Source organism: Lepidochelys kempii, chromosome 24 (assembly GCF_965140265.1).
Source record: "Lepidochelys kempii isolate rLepKem1 chromosome 24, rLepKem1.hap2, whole genome shotgun sequence".
NCBI lineage: Eukaryota > Metazoa > Chordata > Testudines > Cheloniidae > Lepidochelys > Lepidochelys kempii.
In genome coordinates this window covers 10,114,404-10,133,292 of record NC_133279.1, presented here as the reverse complement: position 1 = coordinate 10,133,292, position 18,889 = coordinate 10,114,404, and the positions used below count along the sequence as shown (strand labels likewise).

The window sequence follows — 18,889 nt, the reverse complement described above, 5'->3', positions numbered from 1 at the left end:
TCCCCAAATCCCCGCCCCGCCTCTTCCCCGCCTCCTCCCCTGAGCACGCCATGTTCCCGCTCCTCCCCATCCCTCCCAGCACCACGCCGCCAAACAGCTCTTTGGCAGCGGCTGGGGAGAAGCACTGGGAGGCAGGCGGAGGAGCGGGGACGCGGTGCGCTCGTGGCGGGGGAGAAGGAGGAGGGGCGGGGCGGCAGCGTGAGGGAAGCTTGGCTCCCTCCCTACTGATCTTGTCAACTGCTGGAAATGGCCCACCTTGATTATCACTACAAAAGGTCCCTCTTCCCGCCCCTGCTCTCCTGCTGGTAATAGCTCACCTTTCCTGATCACTCTGGTTACAGTGTGTATGGTAACACCCATTGTTTCATGTTCCCTGTGTATATAAAATCTCCCCACTGTGTTTTCCACTGCAGGCATCCGATGCAGGGAGCTGGAGCTCACGAAAGCTTATGCTCCAACAAATCGGTTAGTCTCTAAGGTGCCACACGTCCTCCTGTTCTTTTTGCGGATACAGACTAACACGGCTGCTCCTCTGAAACCTGTAATAAGGGACTGCCTGTTGGCAACCCTAGGGTGGGACGCGCGGGATCCCTGTCCCTCTGCAGGGACAAGTGCAGACACTAGTGCAGAGCAATGGTGAGCTGGGCCCAGAGCTTCGCAGCCCCCTCTAGTGGGGATCTCTGGGTGAGTGGCTCTGGCTGACAATCCAGCACCAAGTGTATCGTCTATGGCGGAGCCTGGAAGTGCGACTAGCTTTGCTGTTCATGTGGGTTCAAAGAGCTCTGGTGCCACCTAGTGGATGCTCCCACCAATGCCTCTTCACAAAATGCTCCTTATTCCCCATGGCCCAGATCCACAAGGGTATCTGGGTACTTACTCCCACTGATTTCAGTGGAAGTTAGGAGCCTAAATGCCTTTGAGGATTTGGGCCCTCATGCCAACCTGAGGATACGTCTACACGGCAGCTAGCAGTGTCATTTCCAGCCTGGGGAGACATACCTACAGCAATGCTGGTTGAGCTAAACACAGAAGTGTAGGCATGGTGGCGTGAGCATGGTACAAGATAGCAGCCCTGAGTAAATCCCATCTGAAACATATTCAGGCAGGTACGCAGTCCTTCTGCTCTCACTGCAGTGGCTATGCTGCTGTTTTTAGCATGCTAGCATGACCAGAGCTAGCGTGGGTGAGCCTGGATCTAGTGTGGGTATGTCAAGCTGAGCTGGAAATTACCCTTCCAGCTCCAGTGTAGACATATCCTGAATGGGGGAGGTTTAAATGTCTCCATGCTACACACAGTGGAGAGGGAGAGTCCTTTTAAATGAGGGAAGTTGGGGGCCAAGTATCCTTTAAGTGAGTCCTTAAACACCTAGGTTTTGTCTGTTCTACATGTGAAGCATCCAGGGCACGTTTCACATGGTTTCCCCCCAAGATCCTTGGCATAAAGGTCCATGCCCCATCTGTTGTGCACCTGTCTGCTGCTCTCCACCCCAGAGATAGCTGCATTTTGGACATGTCACTCCCACTACCTGCAGTGGGAGCTGCTGTGCCTGCCTGATGGCGGTTTTCATCCCAAAGTCCTTGTCCCTGGGAGCTTCCAATCAAAGGCCCCAATCCTGCAGGGAGCCCTAGAGTAGGGGTGGAGTAGGGGGCAAGGATCGGTCTGTAAATTACATTGAATAAAGAGGTCTAATCCCACATGGCTCTCGTGCCCACCGCTCCCACTGATTTCAGTAGGTCCTCTGGGCACCCAAGCAATGCAGGGGCTGAGACCCAAAATGAGAAGAGCATGGTGCAAGTGATAGTCACTGCTAGGACACACAGCTCATTCTTCAGGGAGGACACAGGGGGTCCTGCAGTGGTAGGGGGGCACCCTGTAGGCAGGGGGTGGGGGAAGGCCTCCCATGCGCTGCCCCTTTGCTGAACAGTTCTTAGGAGAATAATCCCAGTTTTTATAGAAACCCTAAAGAGCCAAATGGCAGCAGCAATCCTTGTTCCTGAGCCCAGCAGCACCATTCATGAGAGGAGTTAACTCCCCTGCCGCTCCAAACCCACTGGGTGTGGGAGTGTCAGGGGCAGCGGGGCATCACCATGGTGCCCCTGGGCTCCAGCTGCCAGAGGACATGGGGAGCCTAGAGCCACATGCCCTCCGCTGGAAGGGGGCAGGAGGGCAAGAGGGTCAGTACCAACCCCAGTGCATGGGCTAGTGAAAGTGGGCAGCGGGGAGCAAGGGATGAAAACTCCAATGTCAGGCAGGGGCCCAACAGGGGTGGAGGCAGACCATCCCTGCCCCCTGACTGGAGCTGGCTGGGGTAATGGCAGGGCACGCTCCTCAGGAAAATTCTAGTTGCCACCTTGATGCCAGGCCCTGCTGGGGGCAGGCTGTGTGCCTGACCCAGGTTGTGTGTCTGACCCTGGGTGGAGGAGGGTGCCAGACCCTAAGGGGGGCAGATGGGGTGCCACACCCTGGTGGGGGTAGGTGGGGGATGCCAGGACCTAAGAAGGGTGCCATGACCTGGCAGGGGCAGGCAAGAGTGCCAGATCATAAAGGGGTTGACAGGCCCTGGTAAGAGAGTGTCAGACCCGGCGGGGATAGATGAGGGGGGCCAGGCCGGGGGGGGGGGGCGCTGGGCCTGGCGGGGGTAGATGAGGGGGGCCAGGCCGGGCGGGGGGCGCTGGGCCTGGCGGGGGTAGATGAGGGGGGCCAGGCCGGGCGGGGGGCGCTGGGCCTGGCGGGGGTAGATGAGGGGGGGCAGGCCGGGGGGGGGCGCTGGGCCTGGCGGGGGTAGATGAGGGGGGGCAGGCCGGGGGGGGGCGCTGGGCCTGGCGGGGGTAGATGAGGGGGGGCAGGCCGGGGGGGGGCGCTGGGCCTGGCGGGGGTAGATGAGGGGGGGCAGGCCGGGGAGGGGCGCTGGGCCTGGCGGGGGTAGATGAGGGGGGGCAGGCCGGGGGGGGGGCGCTGGGCCTGGCGGGGGTAGATGAGGGGGGGCAGGCCGGGGGGGGGGGCACTGGGCCTGGCGGGGGTAGATGAGGGGGGCCAGGCCGGGGGGGGCGCTGGGCCTGGCGGGGGTAGATGAGGGGGGGCAGGCCGGGGAGGGGCGCTGGGCCTGGCGGGGGTAGATGAGGGGGGGCAGGCCGGGGGGGGGCGCTGGGCCTGGCGGGGGTACACGAGGGGGACCCGGGGGCCAGGCCAGGGGTCGGCAGGTGCTGGGCAGCGCTGCGGGGACTCCGGCCCCCGCCCTTTAAAGGTGGCGGCGGCGGCGGCGGCGGCCGGGCCCGCCCCACAGGGCGGATCCGGGCCGATCAGCGCCGCCCCGCGCCAGCAGGAGGCGGCCGGGCCAGGCGGTGGCAGCGGAAGATGGCGGCGGCGGCGGACGCCGGGGAGGCGGGCCCGGACCGGGAGCTGGACGAGCTGCTGGACAGTAAGGGGGCGGGGAGGTCTGGCGGGGCTCCTAGGGGGCTTCCCTCCCTGGGGACCCCGTCGCAGGGCAGCCGGGTGTCTAGACCCTAGAGGGGCCTCGGGGGCCGCTGTCCCCAGTGCCTGTGCCCGTGAGACGCCCCGCCTCGCTGTGCTCGCAGCCCGCAAGGCCCAAGGGGCTCAACCCCCCGGCAGCGGCTGGAGGAGCCGGTGAGGCTGGGGTGGGTCCCCTGCTGCGCCCTTCATTGCCCTTCATAAACGTCGTCTTGGACATAAGATGGGGTGAATTGTGGCCCGGACCCCTAACTGGGGGCTACTGGGGTAGAAATTACAGTGATTGCTCAGGGCGGTGGGAACCTGGTCTGTGCCTGGGGTAGGGGTTTGCAGCTGGGATGGAGGATTTAGTTAGAGATCGGTCCTGCTTTGAGTCGGGGGTGGGACTAGATGACCTTCTGAGGCCCCTTCCAGCCCTGATGGTCAACAACAGCTGGTCTTTGACCCACTTGGCTCTCTCAAACTGCCCGGTTGGCCTCTGTCAGTATCTGCGTTTGGGAAACTTCAGGGAAGATGCAGTGGGTGACCCTCTTCCCAGTTCTCTTGCAGGCAGTGCAAGGGCGGGGAGTGCTGGTCAGAGGGATGTGTCCTCTGGAAGAGAGGTGAAAGTTCCCAGCTATCTGTGCTTGTTATGGACTCCCTGGCATTTTCACAAGAGCCTGGCCATTTACTCTACTGGGGCTGAGATGCTGCTTAGCTGATTGTAGGGTGTCATCTCAGATTTCCTTGTGGCTTCATTTACATACAAGATATTTTGTCCCTCATTTGTCTTAAGTTTATTTAAGTGGCTGTTAGCTGCCAAGCTTCACCCCAGAGGCAGTGGCATTTCAATGGTTTCTATTGTTGGCATTGGTGGGGGTGGTTTATTTTATATTGCAGTAGGGCCCAGAGGCTAACCAGACTGAGCCCCATTGTCCTGGTGCTGTCTATAAAAAATGGCAGCCCCCGCCCCACAGAGCTTACAACCCAAAAGCCAAGGCATAAAGCGGGGATGAGACAAACAGGCAATTTGTGTTGGGGGAAACAAGGTAACAAATAGTAGGATCTGGGTAATTCATAGTCAGCCGGGAGCAGGGATCACACTGTAAATGTCAATTCACTAACTTTCTTTATGTTTGCAACACAATCTAAGATTGGACCCAGATGCACCCAGATTGCTGTTACAAGAATTTGTGAATCCTTAAAGGGACACTGTCACACTAAAGTATAGTATTAAAAAGTTTTCTCGGCTAGGTAGTAACATCGCCGATCGATCGCTAAACTGAATGAATGCTAAGAATTTAGGGCCCAGTTCCGCAAACACTGAATACCTGGTGGCTTCATTTATAGTCCTGCTCTCCTTGGGGTCAAGTCCGTAGCCAGTGGTGGTGAAGGTAAACGTGCTTTCAGGACTTCCTTCTCATACTTTATGCTCCTGGTTAATGTTCTGCACGCCTCTCAATTTGAATATTGATGCAAAGCAGTGAGGTGGACTTCTGGTTCGTCGTGAGTTTCTGACCGATTTCCTTTGAGGTTTTCTGGTGCCAGCCTCGTGCCACACAGCTTGGTTCAAACAAATCATTTTTTTAAAAATGAACTTTAAATATTTCACTAGCTCTCAGATTTTTTTTTAAAAAATCATCTTTCACAAAATCTGAATGTCGGGTTAAATTTCACCTCATTGGGTCCCTTTAACCACCCCTCACCTTGGTGCCTTGTGTCAATGCATCATCTTGAGCCCTGGGTAGAGGGGGAACTTGCCCCACAAAACTGGGTCTGCAGGGATTATGGCCATGTTGCCATGCAGCGGTGTGCGTAAATTAAAGTACCACGCGTAGGATGAGAACTGGACGTTCATCTCCCTCCACCCTCAACTGTAGCAACTCTAGGATTTGGAGTGCTCTGTGCCATGAGGGTAGTGGCTGGCAAGCCAATGGGTTTAAAGGTCAAGTATGACTCTGTATAAGCTGTCTGAGGCTTCTGAGGATGTGTCTACACAGTATTTTGGAGCGAGCCTCCCAGCCCGGGCTGACAGCTGTCTACACAACTATTTTTAGAGTGCTAGGGTGAGCCCTGCTAACCCCAGTCTGTCAACCCAGGCTAGGAGGCTGGCTCCAGAATGCTGTATAGACCCACCCTCACTGCAGCATGAGCATCTTAAATGCTTTCTCCTTGTCACAGTGTGCATGGCTTTCCCTGGGTTGGCTGCCTCGGCTTCCTAGTGGGCTTGGTGTAACCCCTCCTGTCTCCCTCTCTTCTGGGGCCTGCATGGTTATAGCCACTCAAGTGAACTCTCCCTGCTTCTGTCTTTAAGGTGCACTCGGTGATTTTGAGAAGACCAAACCGGTCCCACCGCCTGCCCCTGCTGCTGGAGCGGGGGATGCCTGCAGCTCTGAGAAGTCGCCAGGCGATGCAGCCCAAGTATGAGCTCGGAAAGTCCATCTGAGTGCAGGGTGGAGAGGGCTTGGGGAGAAGTTCCCCTTGCTTTACAGATCTGGTAGAGTCCCTTGCTCTTGTGGGCTGGGCTCTTGTCTGGGATTCTTGGCGTCCCATTCTCTCCCCACTCCCCATTCCACCAAGCCTTCCTCCCAAATATGCTGGCCAATCAGGGCTGTAGCTTTGACTGCTGGTCTCTCTCTGGGGGATGAGTAGAGTGGCTTGGTCAGAACTCTGCTATCTCAGGAACTGCCTGTCCTTGATTCCTGTCACTGTGGTTGTGATTGGCCAGAATGTTCTTGTTGCCCATCCACAGAATCAGGCCTTGGGAGCCATATGGCAGGGCTGTTCGGGGTCCAGCCCTTTGTGTCTGGAATTCACGCTTCCTGTGGATTGGTCGGGACACAGTGGAAGCTGCTTCTGTTCAGTCCAGTTCAGTAGCTGGAAGGGCACTCCTAGTGGGTGGAGGTGGTGGGGATTGGGCTAGTCTGGGACCATTCATTGCAAAGGTCACTGTTTCTGATTATTGTGACTTACCCAGATACAGCTGTAGTTGGGACCATGTTTTTGGAGGGATTTTAATGACTAGAGCGGGATCTGGGAGTCAGAGCTCCTGGCTTCAATTCCTAGGTCTGTCACTGACTTGCTGTGTGACTGTAACACTGACAAACCCCGGTCATTGGCGGGCAGAATCCAACCTGGGATCTCTGGAGCTAAATGCATGAGCCTCTGCTGAATGAGCTAAAAGCCATATGGCTGTTAGCTAAGGCTGTAGAGAACACTCATAATCTCTCTCTCGCTGAGTGTTCTCGGTGCCACTGAATGGGACAGAACACCACACCCAGGAGGTGTGAGGGTTACATGAGCACAGGCAAGTCGCGTCCCCTCTGGGCGTGAACTTCCATGCCTGTAAAAAGGTCCAAATCTCTACCTCAATTTCAAACCCAGCCTGAACACTTTGAATGCTTTGATTTATTCTGTTTTTACAAGTCTTTGTTCTTGCTGTGTCTTTGTGTTTCCCATTGCTGGGAGCAGAACAGCAATTGTGCAGGAACCTGTTACCAGGAGACTCAGCTCCGTTTCACAGACTTGGCAAACTTGGATCAGCACTGGAATTGTCCTGTGGTCCTTCCTGGGCTTTGGTCCTGCCCAGGTGCCCAGGGAACACCCATTTGCATCTCATGGTCCCTGTGGGAAGATTTTGTTCTGAGTGGGGCACAGAGCTCTGTGACGCCATGGTTTGCTTGCTTCCTTCCAGCACTCCCTCTTTGCCTCCCAGGAGAAGTTCTTCCAGGACCTGTTTGACAGCGAGCTGGCAGCGCAGGCCACAGCAGAGTTTGAGAAGGCCATGAAGGAGCTAGCTGAGGAAGAACCCCACCTGGTGGAGCAGTTCCAGAAGCTGTCAGAGGCCGCTGGCAGAGTTGGTGAGGAGCGGGTGTCGCACTGTTACCCTTTGCGTGGCGTTGAGTCTGCTGGAGGGGGAGCTATCTGGATTTAACATTAGGGGAGTTAGCTGTCCAGTGGGTTAGCACAGGGGCCTGGGAGTCAGGACACCTGGTTTCTGTCACTGGCTCGTTGGGTGGCCACAGGGTAGTTGTTTCTCCAGGTGATACCTTGCTACCTCTCCGTGGCATGGAGGGGCTTAACTGATGGTTGGTGGGCTGTGAGACAATCGGATGGCTTCAGGGGAGCATTGTAAAACTCGCTGTAGTATCAATTGTCCAGCACAGGCAGTGGCTGCTCAAGCATCGCATGTGTTGCCTCATTAAGGTCCATCCACCCTGACCAGAATGGGAAGAGGAGAGTTCTGGCTCAAGAACCCATCAGCCCTTGACTCCTCCGGCTGCCATTGAGGGGGGAAAACTTCCACTAGATTTTTTGCAGAGTGAAATATATGAAACCAAGGGACAGTCTAGGGCCTTGGGTTAGGAACATGGGAGTGGCCCAACCTGGGGCCATTAGGTGCAGTGTGTGTTTCCAACAGCAGTTGGTATCAGCTGCTTCAGAGGACGGTGCAAGAAATCCAGCCATTATGGGACAGCCTGTCCCATGCACAGCTAGCTCCTGAGCCCAATAGTCAGTGACTGGCTTGTGCAGAGGGTGAATAGCCCTTGCAAAATGTTATTTTTAAATATTTACTAGTCTAACGCTGGCTATGCTCATTATCCATGTAAAGTCTTATCGTCTCTGATTCTCCCTAAACTCTTGGCCTCAGTGATAGTCTGTGGAACTCACTGCTACCCAGTATCCATGGCTCATGTGAAAAAAGGTGTCCTTTTATCAGTTTTGGATTTGCCAGCTGTCAGTTTCACTGTGTAATCCATCCACATGATTTCTGTGAATGAGATTCCCTCTTTAAGGAACAATATTCAGATATCTTCTTTTATGGTGCAAACTCAGATTACTTACCCATGCTACAAAGAATCTGTTTGAATCTGACCCTAAGGTATGCTTCGAAACCCAACTCCTTCTGACCACAAATAACACCAGGAGAGGAACGTATTAAAATGGAGCATTAAAAAAAAATCAAACCACTACCACTTCACTTAGTGATGCTCGCTGTCATGCCAGAGAGGGCCAGGAATAATTGTAGTAGAAAACATGCAGTCCTGGCACATAATACTGAGATGGAGTTTGTTCACTTCGAAGCCTTGCAGAGCTGCTAAAAGCTTAGGGCGTAGCTGCTCTAGCAAACCTTTACTACTTTAATTTGGCTAGGTCTACACTAGCATAGCTGCACTGGCAAAGCAATTCCAGCATAACTGTACTAGCCTAATGCTCCTGGTGTGGATGCTGCTTGTCCTGGCAAACCTGTGCTTTTGATGTTATAGCTTATTCCACCATCAGCATGCTTTTACCAGCCCGACTGTATCTACCTAGATGCTTTTGCCAGCACTGTTATGTGGGCCACAGTGATGTTAGCAGAAGTTTGTAGCTTTACCTCATACCCATACAGCTAGAGCAGCAAAAAACAAAACAAAAAACCCTGTAGGGTCGATGCAGTTATACTGGTTTAAATGCTTATCTAAGTATGCTTATTCCAGTTCAGGAAGCAAAATCAGCTGTCCTTGTATAAGATACCTTTGTGTAAGTATAACTGAGTCCATGCTATGGGTTTTGTTGATATAACTTGATGGGTACAAAATCACCCCCAACCAACATTGTTATATTGGTGTAACTTTTCTAGTGTAGACCAGCCCTTACAAGCATCTAAAGAGAGCAAAAAAAAAAAAACCATGCAAAGCATATCTGTCGTCTTTAAACAATGCTTCCTTTCATGTCTGGGCCGTGGGTTCAGGTGCAGAGGAGCACAGGCTGATGGGGAGTTTGGGTTTCCTCTGTCTGTAAAGCTTATCCCTGATCCATGCCCTCTTCACGTTCCTAATCAAAGGGCAGAAGAGAGTTTACACAGAGCTGAGCATGTTGTTGTCCACAGCCCCAAGCAGCCTCTTCCTAGTGACTGTCAGGGTCTTGAGACTCAACTCGCTCCACATGTGCAGGGAGACCAGAGTCCGCCTTGCAGATCTAAGGGTATAGAGATTTGCCCTCATTTCCAAGGAGCAGCAAACATCTGATCAGCAAGGCACCATGGTCTGTTGGTCACTGCACCACCCTGAGAGTCTGGAGGGCTGAGTTCTCCCATTTCTGCCTTGCTCTGTGACCTGGGTAAGTCACGTCCTCTCTCTGTGCCTGCAGAATTGGGTGTGATAATCCCGAGGCACCCTTAAAGAAGCTCTCTGAGGTCTGTGGGTTAAAAGAGCAGCAGAGAAAGTGAAGTATTGTTATTACGAAGGTCGCCTGGGTCCGCAGTCCCATCTCTGCTATTGGAAATTCTCTCTGTTGCGTACATAGAAGTGCTAATAACTTGGAGCCGTAATTTAACCTGGTAATAACATGAGTATTTGTCTGATCTAGCATTTCTCCCCCGATCTCCACAGGAAGTGACACGACATCCCAACAAGAATTCACCTCCTGTCTGAAAGAGACGCTCAGCGGCTTGGCTAAGAATGCCAACGACTTACAGGTAAAGCATCTGCTGAGGTTCCCGGAGCTTGGTCATGTTCCGACCCAGTTCAGATGAGGTGACTTCCAGTCCAGACCCTGACTCCTCTGGGGCTGAGATCCTGAAGGGAAATACCTTGAAAGATGCCATAGGAGGAAGCAGCAGGTTGCAGAGGTGTTTGGGGCACAACAATCTGGCTTCTGCATCACAAGAGAGCATTCACTTGTCTTGATGGTGGCACAGTAGGGGGTGCTCCTCCCTCTACCAGGGACGTTCTCTGTGCACTAGTCCTTGCGCTGGTTGCCTGCACTTTTTCCGACCCCTGTGATGTGCTGGATGTAAATCTCCTTATTTGTGGGGTTTGGTTTCCCTCTCCAGAACTCCAGCATGTCGGAGGAAGAGCTGGCGAAAGCCATGGAAGGCCTGGGCCTGGAAGAAGGCGACGGCGAGGGGAATATCTTACCCATCATGCAAAGCATCATGCAGAATCTCCTGTCCAAGGATGTGCTCTACCCCTCCCTCAAAGAGATCACGGAAAAAGTAAGGGGCTGGGAGCTGGCAGAATGGCACGACCCCACCCCCGCCTCGAGGGTCACCATATCTCCATGTCCTTTGCTCCTAGTACCCTGAGTGGCTGCACAGCCACCGCGACACCCTGCCTGAAGAGCAGTTTGAAAAGTACCAGGAGCAGCACAGCATCATGGGTAAAATCTGCCAGCAGTTCGAGGCTGAGCAGGCTACAGACAGTGACGCCGAGCAGAAAGCTCGCTTTGAAATGGTGTTGGATCTCATGCAGCAGGTGAGCATGTCCTCTTTTAGAGCCCACCTTTGGGGGCCTGCACCCTCTTTCTAGCCGTGAGCTCTGCTGAGGGGGTCTCAGTCCTGGCGTGTCAATTGGGATGGGGCTTTTGAGAGCATTTGTCCACTAGGAACCAGACTGAGAGCCCAGACTCGCGTCGCTCAGGCCACAGAAGCACTGTTGGTGACATCCCAGCTCACTCCTGACCTCTGCTGGGCCAGGATCCAGCCACTGAGGGGCGAGGCTTTGCCTTTCCTGAGCCATCCCCTCACACTGGGCTGTACAGCTGGACACATGCTGCTTGGAGCTACTCTCCCTTAATGCTCTTGTCTCTCTTCCAGCTCCAGGACCTGGGGCACCCTCCCAAGGAGCTGGCTGGAGAGTCGGTGAGTGTGGAACGTACATTCCTCCCGTAGACACGGCCTGATTCCCAGCCCTGGTCTCAGCACCCTTAGCCCCCATTGCAGTCAAATGGGAATTTAGAACCCTCTGCTCCTGAAGGGATTGGGCCTCTAGTCTTCAGGCTCATCTAGGAGTCTGCTGGGAGATGGTAGAGCTGTCAGGTAGCCCTGTACCCTTCTCTAGCTGCTCCGCTATTCTATCCTTTGGTTGGTATCTAGCAACAGAAGGCAGCACCTCCTTGCTACTGACTAGATCAGTGCTGAGTGCCTTTTGGGCTGGCAGGGACGTGAAAGGATTGACTTTCCCGATGGGATCAAGCAGTGTCTTGATGGGATACAGGAAACCTTGGGGCCACTGCATATTCCTGGCAAGGAGAGCTCTCTAGCGGCTAGAATCCGAACTCAGTTCTGTGTGCTGGTTTGACTCCTGGCTCTGACACCCGTGTGCTGTGACCAGGGGCAGTCCTTTCTGTGGCTCCATTCTCCAGTGTAAAATGGGGGTAATACTGGTTCTGGGGAGAATGGGACATGTGCAGCTTCGTTAATGTCTGGAGGGCTTTGATGAGGTGCTGCCGGGGACTAATTCACACTTCTGTAGTCATCTGCTGTACTGACAGGTAGAGGCCTAATTAGTCAGGTGTAACCCTTTGTCCCCTAGTGGTGCTTATTCCCCTGCTGGCTGGTTCCAGCCAAAGGAAAGAATCAGGTGGGTCTGCCCAGGAGAACAGTGTTGCTGGATTTTAAAAGGAAAAATCTTCCTGAGCAAATCTACCAGCTGCTGTTTCTGTGCACCCTACTCAGACTTGTGCCTCTGGTAGGAGGGTGAGTGGCTGGGGATAGCTCAGTGGTTAGAGCACGAGCCTGGGATGTGGGAATTCCCCCATCCACCACAGACCCCCTTCTGGAACTTGGGACAGACATTCAGCCTCTCTGTACCTCTGTGAAAGCAGGGGTAATAAGGTAGTGAGGTGCTTTGAGATCCACTCATGAAGAGCCCGATACATGAGCAAAGCGTTTATTATTTCTTGTTGGGATGCCATGCTGGGCCAGCACTGACCTGGGCCCTGCTTCACTGAGCTGGGAAACGGTTCCAGGGACCTCGATTGCACGTAGTGTTCAATTTCTGCTTCTCCGTGCAGCCAGCAGTATTGTTCCTGACCAGACTGCTCTGCTGCCTTACCGCCATTGTGCTCGTGCATGGGCATGCCTCTCCCAGAGGGCCAGGCTCTGCAGCTAGGAGCAGGCCTCTGGGGCAAGTCCATCTCCAAGGCTCTGCACTGGGGGCTGGGGTTAGAGGTGGCTGATCCAGAGCCAGTGCAGCGTTTGTGGCTTTCTCCCCCCACTGGGCAGCATCTGTTGTAGCCAAGCCTGGCCCAGGTAGATCTGAGCTATAGACCCTGTCCCTGGTCTCACAGCTGGTGCCTGGGACATGCCTGGGGTGTATGGATGTGCGGGGCTATATGCATGGGACAAGCTCTCCCTTGCCAGAGCTGGCTCCTTACAAGGCTCCTAGGTGTCTCTGCACTGGGCATGTTGGGCCATTTGCCTACTGTTGGTCTAGCACCTGCAATGTCCCTCAGTGCCAGGAGCACTAGTTCAGAGGGATCGCTCTGCCCTTTCATGGCGTTGTCAGAGCGAGCTGGTAGAAGTGTTGGCAGCTGGTCTGCACTCGTGCTCTCACCATTCGCACCAGCGCTGGCGGTGGGAGAGCTCTGGAACATCCTTGGAGCAGAGGAGCAAGTTTCCAGCCCCACTGCAGCATTGTTAGAGCTCATGCCCCTGGGAGGCTGCTACAGGGCTTGTCTGCACACAAGCTGTAGTGCTTAACTGTCCAGGTCTAGTTAGTAGTGTGGATGCAGTTAGATCAGTATAAAGGTGCTTATCCCAGTGTAGCCTATGCCCAGAAGGGAAGGGGAATAAACTATTCCAGGGGAAGGCACCTCTAGACCAGACTTCCCCACTAGGGGCTGTCCTGGTATCACTATATTTGTAAAAATCTCACATGTTTAACTGGCATCGTTATGCTGGTGTGAAAGGTGTGTGTCGACCAGGCCATGGCCATTCTGGAGTAGTTTGGGACTGCTGGCTCTCCCCTGCTCTCTAGCTGTGCAGTGAATTGCTCTTGAAGGCTCTCTGCGCTCCAGTTTGCTGGGCTTCCCCAGGTGCTGAGACAACCGCTTTCCCTGCAGCCTTCCCACCGGGGGAGTTTCTGCCTGGGGCCCTTTCTCACAGAAGAGGGCCTAACTAGGGGGGTGGGGATGGGGAGAAAGCCAGCAGTGCGCTAAACCCCATGTCCTCCTAGATTCTGATCACATGCTCACCTCTCATCTTCCTCGGAGTCTTTTCCTGTTGCCGGTGATACCTGGAGGGGGTAGGAAAAGGTGCCCCCTGTGGAATGCTTTGTGTGGGGCTTAGCGCTGGTCGCTGGCAGGCCCTAGCACTAACAGAGCCCAACAATCTGTTTGCGAGCACGACAGGTGCAGTGACATTTCGAAATGTCTGCGACTTCCAAAACAGCCGTGAATCAGCCCCTGGCTCTTCCCCTTAACTGAGCATTACAGAGCAGCTGACGCTGGGTGGAAAAACAATCTCTAGGAGCTGTTCGCTGGCACAATACGTTGCCTGAGAATAGGCTGTTCTTAACCCTTCGCTGACCATGGAGCTGCAGCCTCATTGAGGGTGGAGGGGAATTATGTTCCCCAAGCCATGTAATCTTTAACCCCTTAACTGCTTGTCCTCTGCCCGCCTGTGCTGCGATTGGTCTAATGCTATAGCTCTTGTCTAGGCAGCATAAAACTCTGAGGTCTAGCACCTTGTCCCTCTCCTAGGAGAGCTGGAATTCCTTTGGGGAAGGAGGTATGACAGGAATAGGACCCAGGAGGCCTATTCCAGGTTCTTGCTGATTGGGAGACACACTTAACCTGTCCATGGCTCGGTTTAGCCCTCCAAAACAGGGACAGTGCTATGCATCGCACCACTGCCCTCTGCTGGCTTGAATGAGAACTGCTCAGTGTGTCATAGGTGCTACACTGCTGGAAGATGGAGAGTCTCATTTAGCACAGGTGAAGGGGGTGGTACTTTTGCCTTGAAAGACATGCTTAGAAGGACTTTGGTTCTGAGAGAACATGGATCTTCCCCTACATCCCTTGTCAGTTTCTTGACCATAATCTACCTGGAGCAATAGATTTTACTTTGTCCATTGCCTGTTTTGCTCCCAAATCCACATGGTGTGATGGGGGTTCTTGGGAGAGGATTTGGGGGCAAGGCTGGCCCAGGCTGTTTGGAAGGTACCCTCATGCCAGGGCTTGCTGCGGAGCCCATGCACAGTGGGCTGGGTGCCAAGTGTCAGGATCTCTGGCAGCCAGAGCGAGGAAGCTGTGAGCTTGTGGCTTTACTGCAGTAGGAATTCAAGGCCGCCTTAGGAGTGCATTCCTGGGGATCAGAACAGAGTACATTTCAAAGCCTGCCTATTTGTAAGCGTAGCACTTAGCAGCTGGGCTGAGACGTGACATCACCCCTCCTGTCTGAAAAGCAAAACCTTAGGGTCCATTTGGATCAGGATCTGAGCTTTGCTCGTTGGGTCCCTCTCTGCTTAGCTGTTAATTCCCTAGAGTTCTCCAGGAGCAAACGGAGCATGTGGAGAACTGGCTAGGGAAACACCTGCTTGGCTAGTACCTTTCTCTGTTTGCATAAAATCCATGAGATCTTGGCATGTTATGCTGTGATTGGATGGGACTTTGCTCCCTCCCCTTGGATCATATGGCTGTGGGGTGGGAGAAGGGGTGCAGGAGAGGATCCCTGAAGATCTCCCTATCGGTGCACCAGAAATTGCCCAGCACACCTGGATTGCAGAGGCTTGGGGTTGTGTCAGGACAGCTTTAACCCAGCCACCTGGGTGTGGGAAGGTCCTGAAGGAAGCCAGCAGAATTCCTGGAAGGTCAATGTCACCATGTAAGTGCCCAGTCCAGCTGCTTCTCGCACCGCACTGCCCAGACTGTGATGTAGGGCCACTCCTAGGGGCCAGGGATACAGCCACTGTTCCGACTCCCCCTCCCACACACCCTGAGGAGATGGGTGTGTCCTGCGGCCTGGTGCTCAGAGGGCGGACAGCTGGCTGGTGTTTCCACACTCCTCCCCAAACCGACTTGGCCCAGAAGCTGAAGCAGGAGGAGCTGCTGAACTCTGTCTGTTAGCACAGCGACAATTAACGGCATGTAATGCTTTATTGATATTCACACTGGTAGCAGCCTAGAGCACTTTGCAGGCACAGCCTTGCGACGTCGCTGTGTGGTAAGGTGGCGACGTCCCGATCTGCAGGCAGAGCTGCTATGTCATTGGCACCCCAGATGGCTTTTGGGAAGTGCAACTTCTCTCGTGATGGCACGTTAGCAGCTCTGCTGGGGGCAGAGGCGTGTGTGTGTGTCTGTGTGTGTGTCACTGCTGGGTTTCTGCCAACTAAAGGAGAGGGCCATGGAAGCTCCTTGCAGGGGCGGCTCCCAGCGTTGGATGTCAGCAGTGGACCCTGGCTAGCAGGCTGCAGAGCAACAAGTCTGGGAGGGGAGCCAGGCCAGGCGCTGAGCAAAAGGTCATCCCGCCTGGGGGCAGGAGGGAGGGACGGCTGTCAGCTTGCTCACCTCTGCTGGAGGAATAAGTGAAGCATAAAGGGAGGCTGCAGGAACAGAAGGGGTGGGGGGGAAGCTGTTCTGCGAAGAAGGGTCGCTTACACTCCCTTCTGATGTACTCTAACCCTTTATTAAGGCAATAAAAACACATAGGTCCACTCTGCGCAGTGGCCAGAGATCCTCTGCAGTCACTAAAGCTGTACTCCGGACAGTTCTTTCTAAGAGGCAGTGTGGCCTAGCAGATAGGGAGTCAGGGGAGCTGGGTTCTGTTCCTGGCTCTGCCACCTGCTGTATAACCTTGGACAGGTTGCTTCCTGGCTCTGTGCCTCAGTTTCCCCTCCCACCCTGTGACTATTTAGATTGTAAAACAATTGTGAAGGATGGTGTCAGTGTTTGCACAGCACCCAGCCCACTTGAATATGAGTAATGAGTAACTTCCTGTAGGCAGGCAGGTCCATAAAGGCCTGGTACCAGTGTGGGGTGGAATGCTACCATGGTGCTGGGACGGAAGGGAGGCAACGGTGGGTGGTTTGAGGCAGCTGGACAGTGTGTGCCATGGGCAGCTAGGCGACCAGCGTGACACAAGGAGGCCGCTGAACCTGCATGCTCCTGGTTGGAGAAGGGGGGCATCAGGATTTCCATTACAGCGGGAATGTAACTGATGTCCGTACTGGGCCATCTCCCTGCTGGAGTGCAACCTGGGCACAGTGCTGACCCCCACCCCCAGCTGGTCCATCTGCCCAGCTCTCTGATGTCATGTCTGTCTAGCTCATGGTTGGCTGGAGGCCAATACAGGCTACGAATGGGGGTTAGATTCTTGCAGTTGGTACCTAGGTGGGATGAGGACTTCAGCTGATGCGGGTGCAGGTGTGCAGGCTTGTACTGCCACTGCCCAGGTCGCACCTGCTGTATGGATAGAGCCTCTTCCATCCAAGTGCCCATCAGGTTAGGCCTGGTAGCTCCCAGGTGCGTCAGTATTACTCCTGCCCCTACCCCCCACCTACTGGGGCGAAAGGAAGTGGAGCCACAGACGCGACGTGAGTGTGAGTAGTCTTGCACTGAGCCAGCAGCAGAGCCAGACTCCGGGCTCCTGGGTTCTAACATCTTGCCCACATGCCGTCTGTCCAGCACCTCTTGTAGCACTAGGCTCACAGCCAGAGGCTCCGGCCTAGTCGCACCGAAGCCGGACAGTGGGTGGCCATGCCATGCCTTCCCACGTGCTAACCCTTCCCCTCCTTTTTCCCCAGCCACCTGGGCTCAACTTTGACCTCGATGGACTCAACCTGTCAGACACAGCCAGCGCCGGAGGGGACCAGTGTCGAATCATGTGATTGCCACCCACGCCAGCCGACCAATAGGAAGGGGTGATGGGTGTAGGTTGGGGGGACAGCCCCCTGGAAATGCTGCAGTGCCTAGAGCATGCCGGGTTCTTTAACATATAATTAAAAATCCAGATAGGATGGCCTCAGTCTGTGACTTTCAGAAAGTCTTACGAGATGCCAGTTGATGAGAGAGTGCGCCCTGCAGAGACGCCTGGAGTGCTCTGACCACATGGTTCCTCCCTGGTGCCTCTGGGCTAGGAGTCCCCCAAACTGGTGCTCTCATTCTTTATAATTAGCCTTTGGGGTGCTGGAGTCCTGGTGGAGCGGCCCCAGCTGTTCAGGGGCCCCTCACGGTGGGGGTAGGGGGAGCAATTGCCTTTTGACTGTAGTTTGAAATCTAATCCTCGTTCAAAGGGATAACCAGTCCCCTCGGCCCAAGAGATTCTTATCCGAGTCTCTTCCTGCTGCATCCAGTCCCCTACGACAGGCAGGGCTGGGGGGTCTCACTGCTGGTTCTAGGGAGTACTGCAGAAGCTGAGCTAACTCCTGGGCTGGTCTCAGCCTCCCCTGCGCCCAGGCTCTGTTAGTGACTGAGCCAGCCCAGGTGGGCGGCGCTGGCTTGAGGGCAGAGAGGGGAGGTGGAGCTGGAGAGGTCTCGCTGCAGAGTTCCTGCAGGGTAGATGAGCAGCTTAGTGTAAGTGTGTTAGGGTTGGGGGGCCCTAAAAGGGCCTTTGTCACTCTTGTGCCATTAACAGCACTTACACGCGCTCACTGGTGCTGCTGAAAGGGGGAGCCAGGCCTGTACTGAACTCTCTGTTCCTTTTCTCACGCTCACTCCCCTCGGCTCTGGTTTCAGCGGGCAAGGGCTTTCTCCTAAAGGCCGGTGCCCTGCCAGTGGCCGTCTCTGCTGGAGCAGCCGCTGTCTAACTCCATCCAGCGGCGGAGCATACGTTGCACGTCCCCTTCCTCAGACCCCAACTCTAGATCCCAGCGTGCCAACACAGTCACTGCCCTGGTCCCCAGTGACAGCTTGCTGCATCCAGTTATCTCTCTACTGCAAGGCAGATTCCTCTGACCACTGATCCCCTCTGAATAATGAGACCAGGCCTCCCAGGGACTGAAATCTGTCAAGAATTTACGCTGCCCAGCTGGATTTGCTATCAGCTACCATCCAGCCTGCAGACCCCACGCAGTATGTGCCTGTGAGCTCCCCCACTGAACTTCTCCAAACACCTGCTTAAAGGCATCTGCACTGAGCCCCCTGCGAGGGAAGCTAACACAGAATAAATTGCCACCTGCACACAGTTGTCTCTCCTCTCCCTCATCCAACTCTCTAATAAACACCCGGTGTTAATTAACTTAGATCTGTACCTTTCTCGCTGCCAGGGTGACAGGTGGGGACTGCATTCTAGGGGAGCAGCTCAACTTGGCCCTGGCTAAGCTTAAGAATGCAGACTCCTTCAGAGCGGCTTGTGGAAACCCTGCTGGCTGCTTCCAAATCCTGAAAGGGTGCTGCCCAGCAGGGCCCTCCGGGTACCTGGGCTTACGAGGGGGAGCTGGAGCAGAAGTGATTGCCAAGGCAACGCTGGCAGCTATCAACTCCGTGGTGTGATTTTCCCCCCCTGCCCCCCCCCCATTGGCAGAACCTGATTGTACACAATGGGCTGTCTAAATTCCCTGAATAAAGGTGGTGACGCTTTCCCTGGCTCTGTCCTCCATGTCTGTCTCGATGGGGTGGGGGATCTGCTGAATGCGGAAATGAAGGGGCAAGGAATAGAGCACAGACACCTGTGGGGAGGAGTTGCAAGCGCATACGCCCTTCTCCCCACTCCTTGAATCCCGCTCTCCCTAGCCAACT

At 54.8% G+C, this 18,889-nt stretch overlaps 1 protein-coding gene across 2 annotated transcripts; it reads left to right on the top strand.

Moving 5' to 3' along the window:
- Positions 1–3,304: 3,304 nt before the first annotated feature.
- PEX19 (peroxisomal biogenesis factor 19) lies at positions 3,305–18,730 on the top strand. 2 transcript variants are annotated; one of them, XM_073322954.1, is made up of 8 exons: positions 3,305–3,419; positions 5,763–5,869; positions 7,164–7,308; positions 9,823–9,908; positions 10,266–10,427; positions 10,510–10,686; positions 11,028–11,072; positions 16,957–18,730. In XM_073322954.1, exons 1-8 carry the CDS (start codon positions 3,356–3,358, stop codon positions 17,038–17,040), a joined length of 870 nt encoding a protein of 289 aa, XP_073179055.1. In that variant the 5' UTR covers positions 3,305–3,355; the 3' UTR covers positions 17,041–18,730. The 2 variants fall into 2 exon arrangements, with proteins under 2 accessions (XP_073179055.1, XP_073179053.1); XM_073322952.1 differs by having other exon boundaries at positions 7,143–7,308.
- Positions 18,731–18,889: the final 159 nt, after the last annotated feature.